A 12689-nucleotide genomic window follows, 5' to 3' on the forward strand; every position below is an offset into this window, starting at 1 on the left:
AACCATGTTACACCAGGGACCCAGGTTCGATTCCAGCTTGAGGTCATTTCCTGATTATCATCGCTTTCCTTCCCCAGCGCTTCCAGTCTCCTCTCACTCTCTCTCATCACAATAAGGGCCCCAAAGCCCCACAAATACTTTAAAAACGTATCATAACAGATAAGTAACCCCTTGTTGTGGTGACTTCAGAAGATAAGAAGAGTTGATGCAGTCTTTGATCTCTGGTCACATGGTTTTACTTGGGTTTACACTAGCCTCGTTGGGTCCAGCTAAGCCCATCTATCCCATAGGTTTGTGTTTAGCATGGCTAGGTTACGTGTACTAATTCTACAAATTTGGCCATGCTACTTTTGTTCTGACACAAGTTACCATTTAAGGTCAAGTAATTACAAAGTCCGATGAAATTCTGTGCTTTGAATTGCGCACAAACGGTTGTTATATCAAGTCTCCTCAGAGTCCCCAATGATGGGGAAACGAACGCTACATCTGGACCACGGTGAAGGCTGTGGAAAACTGAATGGGACCGCGAGGTCGGCCATGTTTGACCATATATGGTCAGTTTTACAGCTAGTTTTGTCGGCGGGATTTGATCCCGCGGGATCCTATGGCAACGCTCTAACTCTACAGGTCTGGGTGACTTTATTAACAGATACATCTGGTAACAATTTGTGGTCAGATGAATCAACTTTTTTCCTGGCATCTTCAGCATACCATTAGCATATCCTTGGCTGATGTGGTCCAGCATGATATGTGTCAGTGTGTTTCCAGTAAAATACTAACTTGGGGTTATGGGGGAATGTTGAGGCCCATCGCTGGCACCTTTTCCCTGATTTTGTGCTCGACTTTGTTCCTCTGTATCTGCTCCCATCACCGGTGATACATTCTTTCAAGAACTCTGAAAGATTGATGAGAAAGATGGTGTTGTGGGATCAGTGTCTATTCATTCATATATCCAGGGTCTATTGATTGATATATCCAGTCTGATTCTTTCACTGCCTAAGTAATTGTAAAAGTTGTGAAAGAAGTTATTTCCAAATGTTTTGTGGTGCCTCTATACTCCCTTTAAAAATATGTAATCGATCGTTTAAGCGCCACAGCTGTTTGGGCCCAGTTAGTTGCATATTCCCACTGATTGAATCAGGCTTACAAGTGAACTGCATGTTTATCTTTGCAGCCTGACCACAGTTTGTTTGCTGTTACAAGGGTACACATCAGTCCCATAGCTGGAGGATTGACCATTAACTTTCCAAATTGACAAAAAGTGAAAAGTATGTAGGCAGGCTAAACTGTACATAAACATCCACCCACAAACATCCATATTTTTAACATGCAAAATTATTATTATCATCTTGATGCATTCGTATTTTGTACCTTTCTTCTCATAGAAGGCTGAACTTGTCCTCCTGAGCAGTGACTCCATCTTGGAATTTGAAGGGAGGGTCAGGCAGTCCTGATCCTTCTCTATGTAGACAAAAGATCTGTGGAGAATACCCCATTACTACTTTGGGACAACTGAAAACAGTCTACACCCCATTGCATCACATTTATCAGTTAATTTATTGGGTCCTCATTACAGTGCTGGTTGAGGGGGCCCTTCAGATGACTTTTTTGATATTTGATCTGAAACTAATTCCTAAACCATTAGTGTTTCTCAACGGGGGCTCTACAGCCCCCTAGGGGCCATTGGGAGGCCCTATAGGGGGAATTGAGAAGTACAGCTGGATGGGAGTGGGATTTAGTTACAGCTGGGTGGGAGTGGGGCTTGGCTACCATTGATTGGGGTGCCTTAGTCTATTTTATTTTTCAATACTAAGGGCGAGTTGGCTGGCTTATGATGGGGTCAGGGGGCGTTGGGAGACTTGTGATGAGTTCAAGGGGGTATTTGTTCAAAAAAGGTTGAGAGCCACTGCATTTGATTATGTACCCACAGATAAGTTTGCACAATACCTGCACAGGAAGGCTACCTCTGCATTGCACTTTGCTGCACATTCTGCTGCCGTGTTGACTGAGTAAGTTCTCTTGACCACGGTAATGATCCAAGTCCCGTCGATTTTGTTATAATCGTCCAGGACGTTTGAGAATACTCCAGTGACTGGAAAGAAGGGGGAAAAAAACAGATGAGACAAAGACATAATCACCTTATAAGGTATTGTCAGTTACCCAGCCAGCCACATACAAGCGCACGCACGATCGCACGCGCACACAATTGCGCACACAATTGCACACACACGCGCACACACACACACCTGCACGCACACACACACACACACACACACATTTCATTTAGGATCGTATACATTATACATATGAAAATATCAACTCAGCATTCAAAATAGTAGAACCCCCCCTCCCCCAAACCCATTATGAAAACTATTTAAAGATTGGGACAAGATGCATCCTTGCATACATCATCACTGCAGCAACTTCAACACAAACAAGGCACAGTTCAATCTTTCTTTTTTTTGACTTTCAAATGCTTTTAAATGCTTTCAATTTTGTTTTGTAGAACCATCTCAAATATAGCGGTCAATATGGGGAACCTGTGGGTTTTGTGAACTTTTGCTTGTTACATAGCCAACATAAATTATAGCAAAAGTACAAACAAATGTAAGCATATAAAATATGTTTGATAATATAAAAACATATATCATTCTAACATATAAGAAGTGGCCCAATTTCCTGTATGTAATGCATCCAGATGTATTCCCTTCCCATGTGCTAATAATAAAATGATTTAAAAAAAATTAAATCATTAAAATGATTTTGCTGGAATTGGAATTGGTCTTACCAGTGCAAAGCAGTGTCCATGTTAAAAGAGCTTTATACACAGCCATGATGTGGCAGAGGGGGCCACTGCTAACAGGCCCTCCGGTAGATGCTAAGTCCTTTAAACCATGTAGCTAAGACAAATAGATGGATCTCACTCATCAGTCAATCATTGGCCTAACAAGAACAAAGGTGCAGAGGTCACCCCGTATTTGTCACTGTAGGGGGGAGGGGGGGGCAGATTACTTTTTTGTCTGTGTATGAATTTATAATAAATAAATATCCATTGTAAAGTTAAAAGCAAGAGTGTTATAGTTTTCTTTTTTTACATTTTGTTCTTGTTTTTACACATGCACACATTTCGCAGCTGAGCGTGTCGTAATAATTAAATTCTTTTCTTTAATTATGGTCATACTAATGTGATTAATTAATAATGGTTAAAGATGTGTTTGCTTCAACAACATATTAATACACACAAGGAAATAGACATATTCTAACATTTTCTGTAGACTGTGCCTTTTCTTAATTTTTTCCCGGCATTGACATTAATCAATACAAGTTAATATTTCGCAAATGTAGACCAACGTCCTCTTTCGCAAACAACTGAAATGTGGTAATAGCACACAGTCTGTACATTAGAGTCATAGCACTGTAATGTGTCATGTCGGCTGTATTGCATAAAAACTTGCAAAACACGGAGTGGAAAAGTGGTTGAGAAGAAAACATGGCTTTCACTTCCTCTGAATATAGAAACACTCGTAGTAGGCATCACCATGTTTGGAGTGTAACAACGGAAACATGAACTTTAGTTCAACATAAGGACACATGACAAAGATGTAGGAAAAAACCAGTTCTGTTTAGTTTAAGTTGAGGTCATATTGAGGAGAGTGTTATACAGTACTCATTGTAATAAGGCAGAAGCGCATCTTGTCACCAGGCTAGGTACTATAGGCAGCCGCTTGTGGCCCCCAAGTCACTAGTAAACAACAGCTCACACTTTAAGCTACAGAAGCTGTGATTCGTTTCATTTTTTCTTTGGGAGAATCATGCCTGCAATATGGTCATTGTGCTATAATCTGAAGGGGTGTTTCGGCTGTCTGGCGTTCTTCAAATTTACAGTAGCCTATGTTATGAGGCAGGTAGTTGGGTGCATTTGGAAATAGACAGCACAATTCCACATCCACTCCACACGGCGGCACCAACTACCTTTTGGGGCTCTGGGCCTTTAAATGAATGGGGCACATAAGTCACACCCTCTACTTCCTGGTTCATGGGGCAGAGGGAGTCAAAAAATAATTACTGGGCTTGAAATGAGTGGTTTTTCGACACTAATCCAAACCTTGGACCTCCACTTATGCACCACAAATCCACCACGACTCGCCTTGTTCACTTCCATTGAGTTTTTTGACTCCCTCTGCCCCATGAACCAGGAAGTAGAGGGCGTGACTTAGGTGCCCCATAGTCCACCGTGTTTCAGTAATAACTCTGACCTGAGGTAAGTTCCTCCCAACCTGCCTTGTCTTCGGACACAGCCCCAGCAGAGAGGTTCTAACGTTATGTAAACCGGATGTGGCCCCAGTCAGCAACGCGCGTGGCACAAATGGCTCAGCTTTGCCTTGGGAGCATTGGGTGCCTTAAGTTACAAGTGACCAGATTTTTCCACGTGTTCCCTATTTAAACACCCTTGCATGACTAGTTGACCAATCCAAAAGTAGTTGCACCAAATGAAACGTGACAATTTCCTATCTAGATAAAGATATGGGCACAAAGGCCTAGTAACACTGAGCACTTGAATTTCGGAGCATTGATATCTTCACTCCTAGTCCTCTCACATGAAGGGAGAGGGAAGGGGGTAACTAGGTGGATTCCAATATGCAGAATCCTGTCCTCGACCTGTGTTTGTGGCCTCGCGTTTTGCTGATGCCCCGACTCCATGGAGAACACAATTAAGTTTCCCAGCTGTTTGCCTAGCCCCAACAACTTTTGGGTGACTTTTCTTCATTCACCATACCGATTGCATATGAGAAAATGACATTAGAATTGCGCTTTTGCGAGATATTGAAACACGCTTCTGTCGTCAGTAGGGCTGTAACGATACACTAAACTCACTATTCGGTTTGTATCACGATTCATAACCTACAGTTCGATACACCCCACGATTTCACATTTGCAAACACTATGATAGTTTATAGGTAGAATAGGTTACAAGAGGCTACTAATGATTATTAAAAGTTTCTATACAATAATTGATGCTTGGAAGCGCTATCACCTCATATCCTGTGGTTGTTTTCTGGGCTGATGTGTATCAAAACTCTAAAAAGGCGTATCACGATACTGCCTCCTTGTATCACGATACAGTATCGTGACACTGTGTATCACGATTTCTCGGTTCGATACAATATCATTACAGCCCTAGTCGTCAGGATGCAAGGGAGCAAGGGAGGACGGGAGTCCGCATATTAGCATGCACCCTAGGAGTGAAGATAGTTGAGGAGGAACTCATCTCAGGTCAGAGAAGAACATACTTTATTATTGAAACACAGTGAACTGTCCCTTTAAGAACCAGTACGTAGTAGAGCCATCTTGGAAGAGCCGCCCAGGGCTGCATTTCTCGAAACCAAAGTTGCTTACTACATTAGCTACTTTGTTGTTTTCAGTGCATTTTCCCATTGGCAACTACCGAAGTTGCTAACAGGCTAACAACTGCTCTTTTGAGAAATGCACCCCAGAAGAGTCACTTGGGAACAGGGCTGGTGAACAAGTGGGCAGCAAGCCCTTGCTCGTACGCTGGAGCTTGGGTGGCCAGCGTCGGAGCTACCCTGCTCAGAATTGTTCACATTGGACCATGGACCATGAAGTTGCTCTGCTTGTCTGGAGCTACAGTGGCACTGTGGATTTTTAGGTATCGTTGTGGGGTTTTCCTCACCACCTTCAATACTGGAGGAGAGCCACTAGTGGAGTGCTCAGGGCACAACTGGCTGTCAATGTGGTAGTCCTAGTCCAGGGATGTCAAACTCAAATTGACCGAGGGCCAAAATCAAAAGATGGAACGAAGTCGCGGGCCGAGCTCAAGATTTATTTTTAATAAATGGACTACAATCGTGCAGGCACGCACTTAATATTCATAGTTAAATTTCGTACATAGGGCCTACTGGCACAAATTATGTTGCATAGGAGTGTGAGCTGTGTCTTTGACCTGGGCCCGCTCATACTTCTGAGAAACACCAAATTTCATGTTCAAGTCTTGGTACACTGTACATTAATGATGTATGAGGGCCAACTGTAATACACATTAGAAATTATCACGCGGGCCAAATAAAATGACTCTGTGGGCCAGATTTGGCCCCCGGGCCTGAGTTTGACACCCCTGTCCTAGTCCATAGGCTCAGAAGGTTAACTGTGTGGCCCCAACACAGCAACCATCATTAGTGTTGTACATCATCACTGACTAACACGTTTTAATCCACACATTCAATGTTATGAGAGTTTAGCTGAGGATAGAGTTAACCACCTAACACTAACAAAACACTAATATCAATAGGACATAGATATATCCCCAGTTCTCTGAAGGAGATGAGGTGAGCCATCTCTATGGGAGTACGCTCTCAGCTGTACGATTTGATGAAGACCTTTTCAATCACAACGGAGGTCTAATGAGATGCGACGTGAGAAAACCGAATGGTTTGTGCGTGAATCCTCACTTTTTTGAGTCAAACTCTCTTCAGATGGCGGCAAGAAGGGTGTCTTGAGAGATGGCTCACTCATCTCCTTCAGAAGCCCAGGGACATATCTACAGGTCCTTCTAAAAAAATGCATATTGTGATGAATTTCATTCTTTTCCATAATGTAATGAACAAAAGTAACTTTAATATACAGTCCCAGGAAAAAGTTTGTACACCCTTTGACATTTCTTACCTTTCTGTCAAAATTGGTCATAAAACATGGTCTGATCTTCCTGAAAATCACAAGAAGGAACAACCAGAGTCTGCTTTAACTAATTCAACCCAAACATTTACAAGTTTTCATATTTTCATTGGCCATAAGATGTAAATATTCACAGGACAGCAAGGCATAAGTAAGTACACCCTTGCATTCAATAGGTTTTAACCCTAAGTTAGTCGCAATAAATTCAACCAGATGTTTCCTCTAGTTGCAGATGAGATTAACAAAACAATCTGGATGTATCTGGTCTCCCTCTTCTTTAGAAAACTGCCTCTCGTCAGCAAGGTTTGTGGGATGTCTGGAGTGCATAGCTTTCTTGACTTCATGCCATATAATCTCAATTGTTTTTTATCAGGGCTTTGACTGGGCTATTCCAGAATGTGTGTTTCATTATTATGAAGCCATTCTAAAGTCGATTTGCTTCTAAAGTATGGGTTGTTGTCACATTTCAGGGCCCATACTCTTGTGTGCATCAACTGTGTGACAGACTTCCTCACGTTTTTTTTCTGTAAAATATCACAATAAACTTCTAAGTTCATTGTTCCACTGATAATAGCAAACTGAAAAGGGCCTGAGGCAGCAAGGTAGCCACATATAATGATGCTCCCGCCACCATACTCAAAGGTGGAGATGATGTTTTGGTGAAGGTGTGGTTCTCCAGTTCTCCTCCAAACATGACATTGTGTGTTCCCCTGAACAATTCAACTTTGGTTTCAACGTTGGTCAACAGAATATTTTGCAGTAATTCTATGAAGCATATAAATGCTTTTTCGCAAACCTCAAAGGTGCAGCAATATTTTTTTGGACAGAAACCCCATTAATTCTAGATTGGCAGAATGAATCCCATTTTTAGCTATTCTTGGTTACATCTCCTCTTCTGAGTATGGTGGCGGGAGCATCATTATATGCGGCTACCTTGCTGCCTCAGGCCCTTGACAGTTTGCTATTATCAGTGGAACAATGAAGTCAAGTTTATTGTGATATTTTACAGAAAGAAAACGTGAGGAAGTCTGTCACACAGTTGATGCACACACGAGTATGGGTCCTGAAATGTGACAACAACCCATACTTTAGAAGCAAATCGACTTTAGAATGGCTTCATAATAATGAAATACAAATTCTGAAATAGCCCAGTCAAAGCCCTGACAAAAAACAATTGAGATTATATGGCATGAAGTCAAGAAAGCTATGCACTCCAGACATCCCACAAACCTTGCTGACGAGAGGCAGTTCTCTAAAGAAGAGGGAGACAAGATACAGACAGATTGTTTTGTTAATCTGATCTGCAACTACAGGACAAGTCTGGTTGATGATATTGCAACTAACTGAGGGTTAAAACCTACTTAATGCAAGGGTGTACTTACTTATGCCCTGCTCTCCTGTGAATGTTATGGCCTTATGACCAATAAAAATATGATAACATATAAATGTTTGGGTGAAATTAATTAAAGCAGACTCTGATTGTTCCTTCTTGAGATTTCCGGGAAGATCAGACCATGTTTTATGATCAATTTTGACAGAAATGTAAGAAAATTCAAAGGGTGTACAAACTTTTTCCTGGGACTGTATTTTAGATTCATTGCACACCAACTGAAATTTTTCAGGTTTTTTGTTGTTTTAATACTGATTGTTTTGATGAAAACCCAAAATTCCTATCTAAAAAAATAGCATATCATGAAAAGGTTCTCTAGACGGGCTATTACGTAACCTATCGTCTGAATCAACAAATTCATTCTTACAGTAACACCTGCAAAAGATTCCTAAGGCTTTTAAAACTCCCAGCCTGGTTCATTTGCTTTTGAATTTGTGCGGAGGCTTGAGTGAATAAAAATCCCACCTATATGTAGGCTACTGTTATTGTCTGAGCATATAAAAAACAGTCCTAATCCTTTTTTTACTGTTACGATAGTGAAGGGGAGTAGAGTTGCCCTGCCGGGACTTGAACCCCGGTCTTCCGGGTACTAAACTGGGGCTCTGACAGCTGCGTAGCACACACCCACAACCCTAATGATGGTCACTTCATCACACTGCCTTCCCCTTCGTGAAGCATACCCATAGAGGTAGAAAATAACACTAGAGGTGACTCCGCCCCCCTTTTTACGGCAATCTGTAGCGGCCATTATCTGTAGGTAGATCAGAGAAATGGAAATTAACGGAGAACGAGGCTCACCTCTGTCAAAAATGGCTTAATCATGTGAAAATGTCGATCAACACACAAGGACAAGTGTTGAAGTGTGTTGCTAACTATGTTCATAAAAGATATGATTTGATTTTTAAATGTATTGTATCAACTCTTATGATTTAAGTAGATATTTAGCCTGACATTTCAAATCTGGTCTTTGATTAATGTGTTTCTTCATATTCACACAGTTTTCGTCAATTTTTTGACAGGGGTGGGCGTGTTCTCCATTGACTTGTATTGCCTGTAGGTACCTACACTACCTACGGAAGTTGGGAAGCTCCATCTGCCATTTCCCAGCGCTGTCGCAAATTGCTGTGTCCTCTCTAGTGTTATTTTCTACCTCTATGAGCATACCTTTGTGCTTCACACAATCATGGTGTCTCTCAAGCAGCTGCCCACCATGATTCTCCCATCCAGTGTGCCCCATCATTAATACTTCACCCATCACTGAGGTCCCTTGCACCAGGGTCACCAATCCTGGATGTCCCTCACATGGAATTACGGCTCACACACAATGGGTACGCTTCCAATGGCCTCACGGTAGCCATCCCACTTCTGACACCATTTGTAGCGAAGGGGAGTAGAGTTGCCCTGCCTGGACTCGAACCCTGGCCTTCCGGGTACTAAACTGGGGCTCTGACCACTACCCTAAAGAGCCAGGCTCGTTGGCATGATAGTCAGAACACACCCACAACCTTAGTGATGGTCACTCCATCACAGTTACTGTTTACTGTTACTTTTTACTGTTTGATACGATAAACATGAATCTATATGCATATGCACACATATTGTAGCCAGGCCACGCCCTCCTAGTGACACACCTTCAGCATTGCTTCTAGTCAGGTCAGGAGCGATACAAATATTGTTTCTAATCTCCGGAGAAATCTGGAACTCCACCCACTTTGTCGGGAAGCCATCAAATTTCAGCAGCTTCAATAGCCCAGGGTAGAGGCGTGTGGCAGTGACATGGTTCAAGGCAGTAAAGTCAGAGATTCTTTAAGTATATAGAAATATGCCAACATAATAGGTTTCTATGGGCACCTAACGTGACCAGGTTCCGGTCTGCCTAAAGGGCCGTGTCATAATACTCCTAGCATTGAATAGAACAGTCCTTAGGTCTGCCTAGGTCTGCCTAAAGGGGGCAATAATAGAACCAGGAAACAATGGGCCAATGGAACCTCTCTCTCTCTACTCTCTCTGGTAAAGTGGTTCAAACAGAGACATTCTATTGGGACTAAGAAAATGCTTGTTTCGAGTTGTAAATTCAGGGAGGTCGATTAACCAGGCCGTTTGGGAAACGTTATTCGTTATCTTCTTGGTCAGACCAACATCTCGGTACGAGATTTGAAAGTCGGTGATAATCAGGCAACACAATGAATATCTTATTATAAAGTCCAAGATTGTTTGTTTTCTTTTATGATGGTGGTGTCATCTATACCTATATGTAGGCTACTGTTATTGTTTGAGCATATAAAAAACGTCCTGGTCCTTTTCTTACTGTTACTGTAGCTAAGGGGAGTAGAGTTGCCCTTCCGGGACTCAAACCCCCCGGTCATCAGTTTCCTTTAAAAGGTTGAGGCTCATTCACAACCCTTTGCGTAAAATGTTTTACTTTCAAGACAATTTGAGATATTCCTATACAGAACAATATACTGTATGTGATGTTCCCTGATGGCACTTTATTTGTTTAACTTACACACACACACACACACACACACACACACACACACACACACACACACACACACACACACACACACACACACACACACACACACACACACACACACACACACACACACACAATGCAGCCCTAATATATAAGAAATAAAAAGACTGAACTTTATGTACATTTTTGCACACAGTACAACACATAGACTTTTTATTTGTTTTTCAGCTGTTCCTGTTGGATCCACTGAACAAATTTGGACACCCTGACATAGACTCCTGGGGAGTTGGCTCTGCCGCAGCCCAGCCCCCACGATGTCACTCCCTGAAGGATGAAGATGTCATTCGAGACACACACCAGTGGTCCCCCACTGTCCCCCTGAAACAGATGCAAGTCAAAGTCACAGTGAATGTTTATTCACTATCTATTATCTTTTATCTATTATTATTATTTATTATTATTATTATTATTATTATTATTATTATTATTATTATTATTATTATTATTATATTGTGTGTCACTGACTGGTTTGGCAAAAACATGTCCCAAGTATAAAAGTATTAATTTTGTTCAAAATCAATTACATTTTCATGAACAAAATAATTCCAGGTAATGACCCAGGGGTGTGTAACACAAATGTACAGTTTATGAAAGATTTAAGTGTAATTTTATTATTTTTCATGGCACCTACCCACATTCTGTAAAACCTGTTGTCCTAAGGACAGACCTCACCATTTCAACCGACACAGCAACAAACAAATCACTGATGGAATTGAATAATATCACCATGATGGAGGAACAAAGTGGTTCTACAGAACTGCAAATAGTGAGTTCAAAAACATCTAGTATTATTTGCTGATTGCTCAAAATATGTCCCGCATATTCATAACCTCCACCAGATGTACATGAACAAAATTATGCCAGGTAATGACCAAGGAGTGTGTTACACAAATCTACAGTTTATACAGCATATTGACAAAACCAAGTAAGAGCCTATTTCATGAAAATTGTAAAATATGGGGAGCTTAGTTGACCTATACATTGCTGCATAGCCAAGACAAATTTCCTGCGGGACAAGTAAAACTAATCTTGATCTTGATCTTGAATCTCTTCTGTACACCATTGCAGCGACAGGCCACAACTGTATGACGTGAAAAATACTGCAACTTTTCTTCTACCTCACAACTGTCTGTACCCCCGTCGACGTTTCCGGCACACATTTCATGATCTTTTACTCTTCCTTTTAAGTAAATATCCAGGTTGCATATCGTGTTTTCGAGGACTGGGAATCCAGTTTCTTTCAAATACTCATCTCCACCGGTTCCTGTGACACAGAAGATTACAAGTTCTTAACATACGTACGCATGGCGTAACTTTAAGTTTGAAAATAGGTATGTAAAACAATGCAAACAGTAGGAACATTACCGTGTGTCGAACCCCAACCAGTTACATAGCATTCTGAATTGGCTGGAACTATGTAATCCTTCTCTGGTAAGCATGCCAGGGAGACCTTATCATTCAACACAAATGGCCTGAATATGACAAAGTATACAGAAAGTTATGTTACAGGATTGCAATGGACTATTAAATGTGCTGAATTGAAATTATAATATCACTGCAAGGAAATGAGAGGTGCAGGCTGTCTGTATGATAGACACTTCCACGTCCAACCTGTAGGGCAACTGAGGAAAACAAAAGTCTCAGTGTTGCTTTACCGTCAATACTTTTGCAAAGCTGTGGACTAACCAGTTAGTCAACAGCTACCGTACTGAAACAGCTGTAAATCACAAAACACAACACCATACCTGTCAAGTTTGAGAAGAGCGATGTCTTTTCCTGATGGTTCACGGATGATCTTTTCAACATTTCTCACTTGTTTTGATGGCTCTGTTGCCTGCTTCGTATGGATCCCTGCATAGACCCTATAGCTGGAGGGAGTATGTCTACCAAAAAGAAGGCAATGCCAGGCAATGATTACTTTAAATAACTACAGTTTGAAAATCAACTTGGGATCAATAGGGTAAGACAGTGTTCACACATACTATATAGGGATGTTTTTCAGTCTTAACTGGAGATTTCTAAAACACACCTATCACAATGCCGTTTTTTTTTACCCACATGCCGTGTAAG

At 41.4% G+C, this 12689-nt stretch overlaps 1 protein-coding gene across 1 annotated transcript in view; it reads right to left on the reverse strand.

The window, feature by feature from the left end:
* The window catches only part of plg (plasminogen), a 43847-nt gene that overhangs the window by 17137 nt on the left and 14021 nt on the right, over positions 1-12689 (reverse strand). Inside the window, exons 16-23 of the mRNA XM_063222693.1 lie at positions 12365-12502; positions 11985-12091; positions 11738-11883; positions 10776-10937; positions 2789-2900; positions 1948-2092; positions 1372-1478; positions 781-895 (exon numbers count right to left, since the gene is read on the reverse strand). Coding sequence (XP_063078763.1) covers positions 781-895; positions 1372-1478; positions 1948-2092; positions 2789-2900; positions 10776-10937; positions 11738-11883; positions 11985-12091; positions 12365-12502 — 1032 coding nt within the window. The remainder of the gene's footprint in view (positions 1-780; positions 896-1371; positions 1479-1947; positions 2093-2788; positions 2901-10775; positions 10938-11737; positions 11884-11984; positions 12092-12364; positions 12503-12689) is intronic.

This window comes from Engraulis encrasicolus, chromosome 18 (assembly GCF_034702125.1).
Source record: "Engraulis encrasicolus isolate BLACKSEA-1 chromosome 18, IST_EnEncr_1.0, whole genome shotgun sequence".
Lineage (NCBI taxonomy): Eukaryota > Metazoa > Chordata > Actinopteri > Clupeiformes > Engraulidae > Engraulis > Engraulis encrasicolus.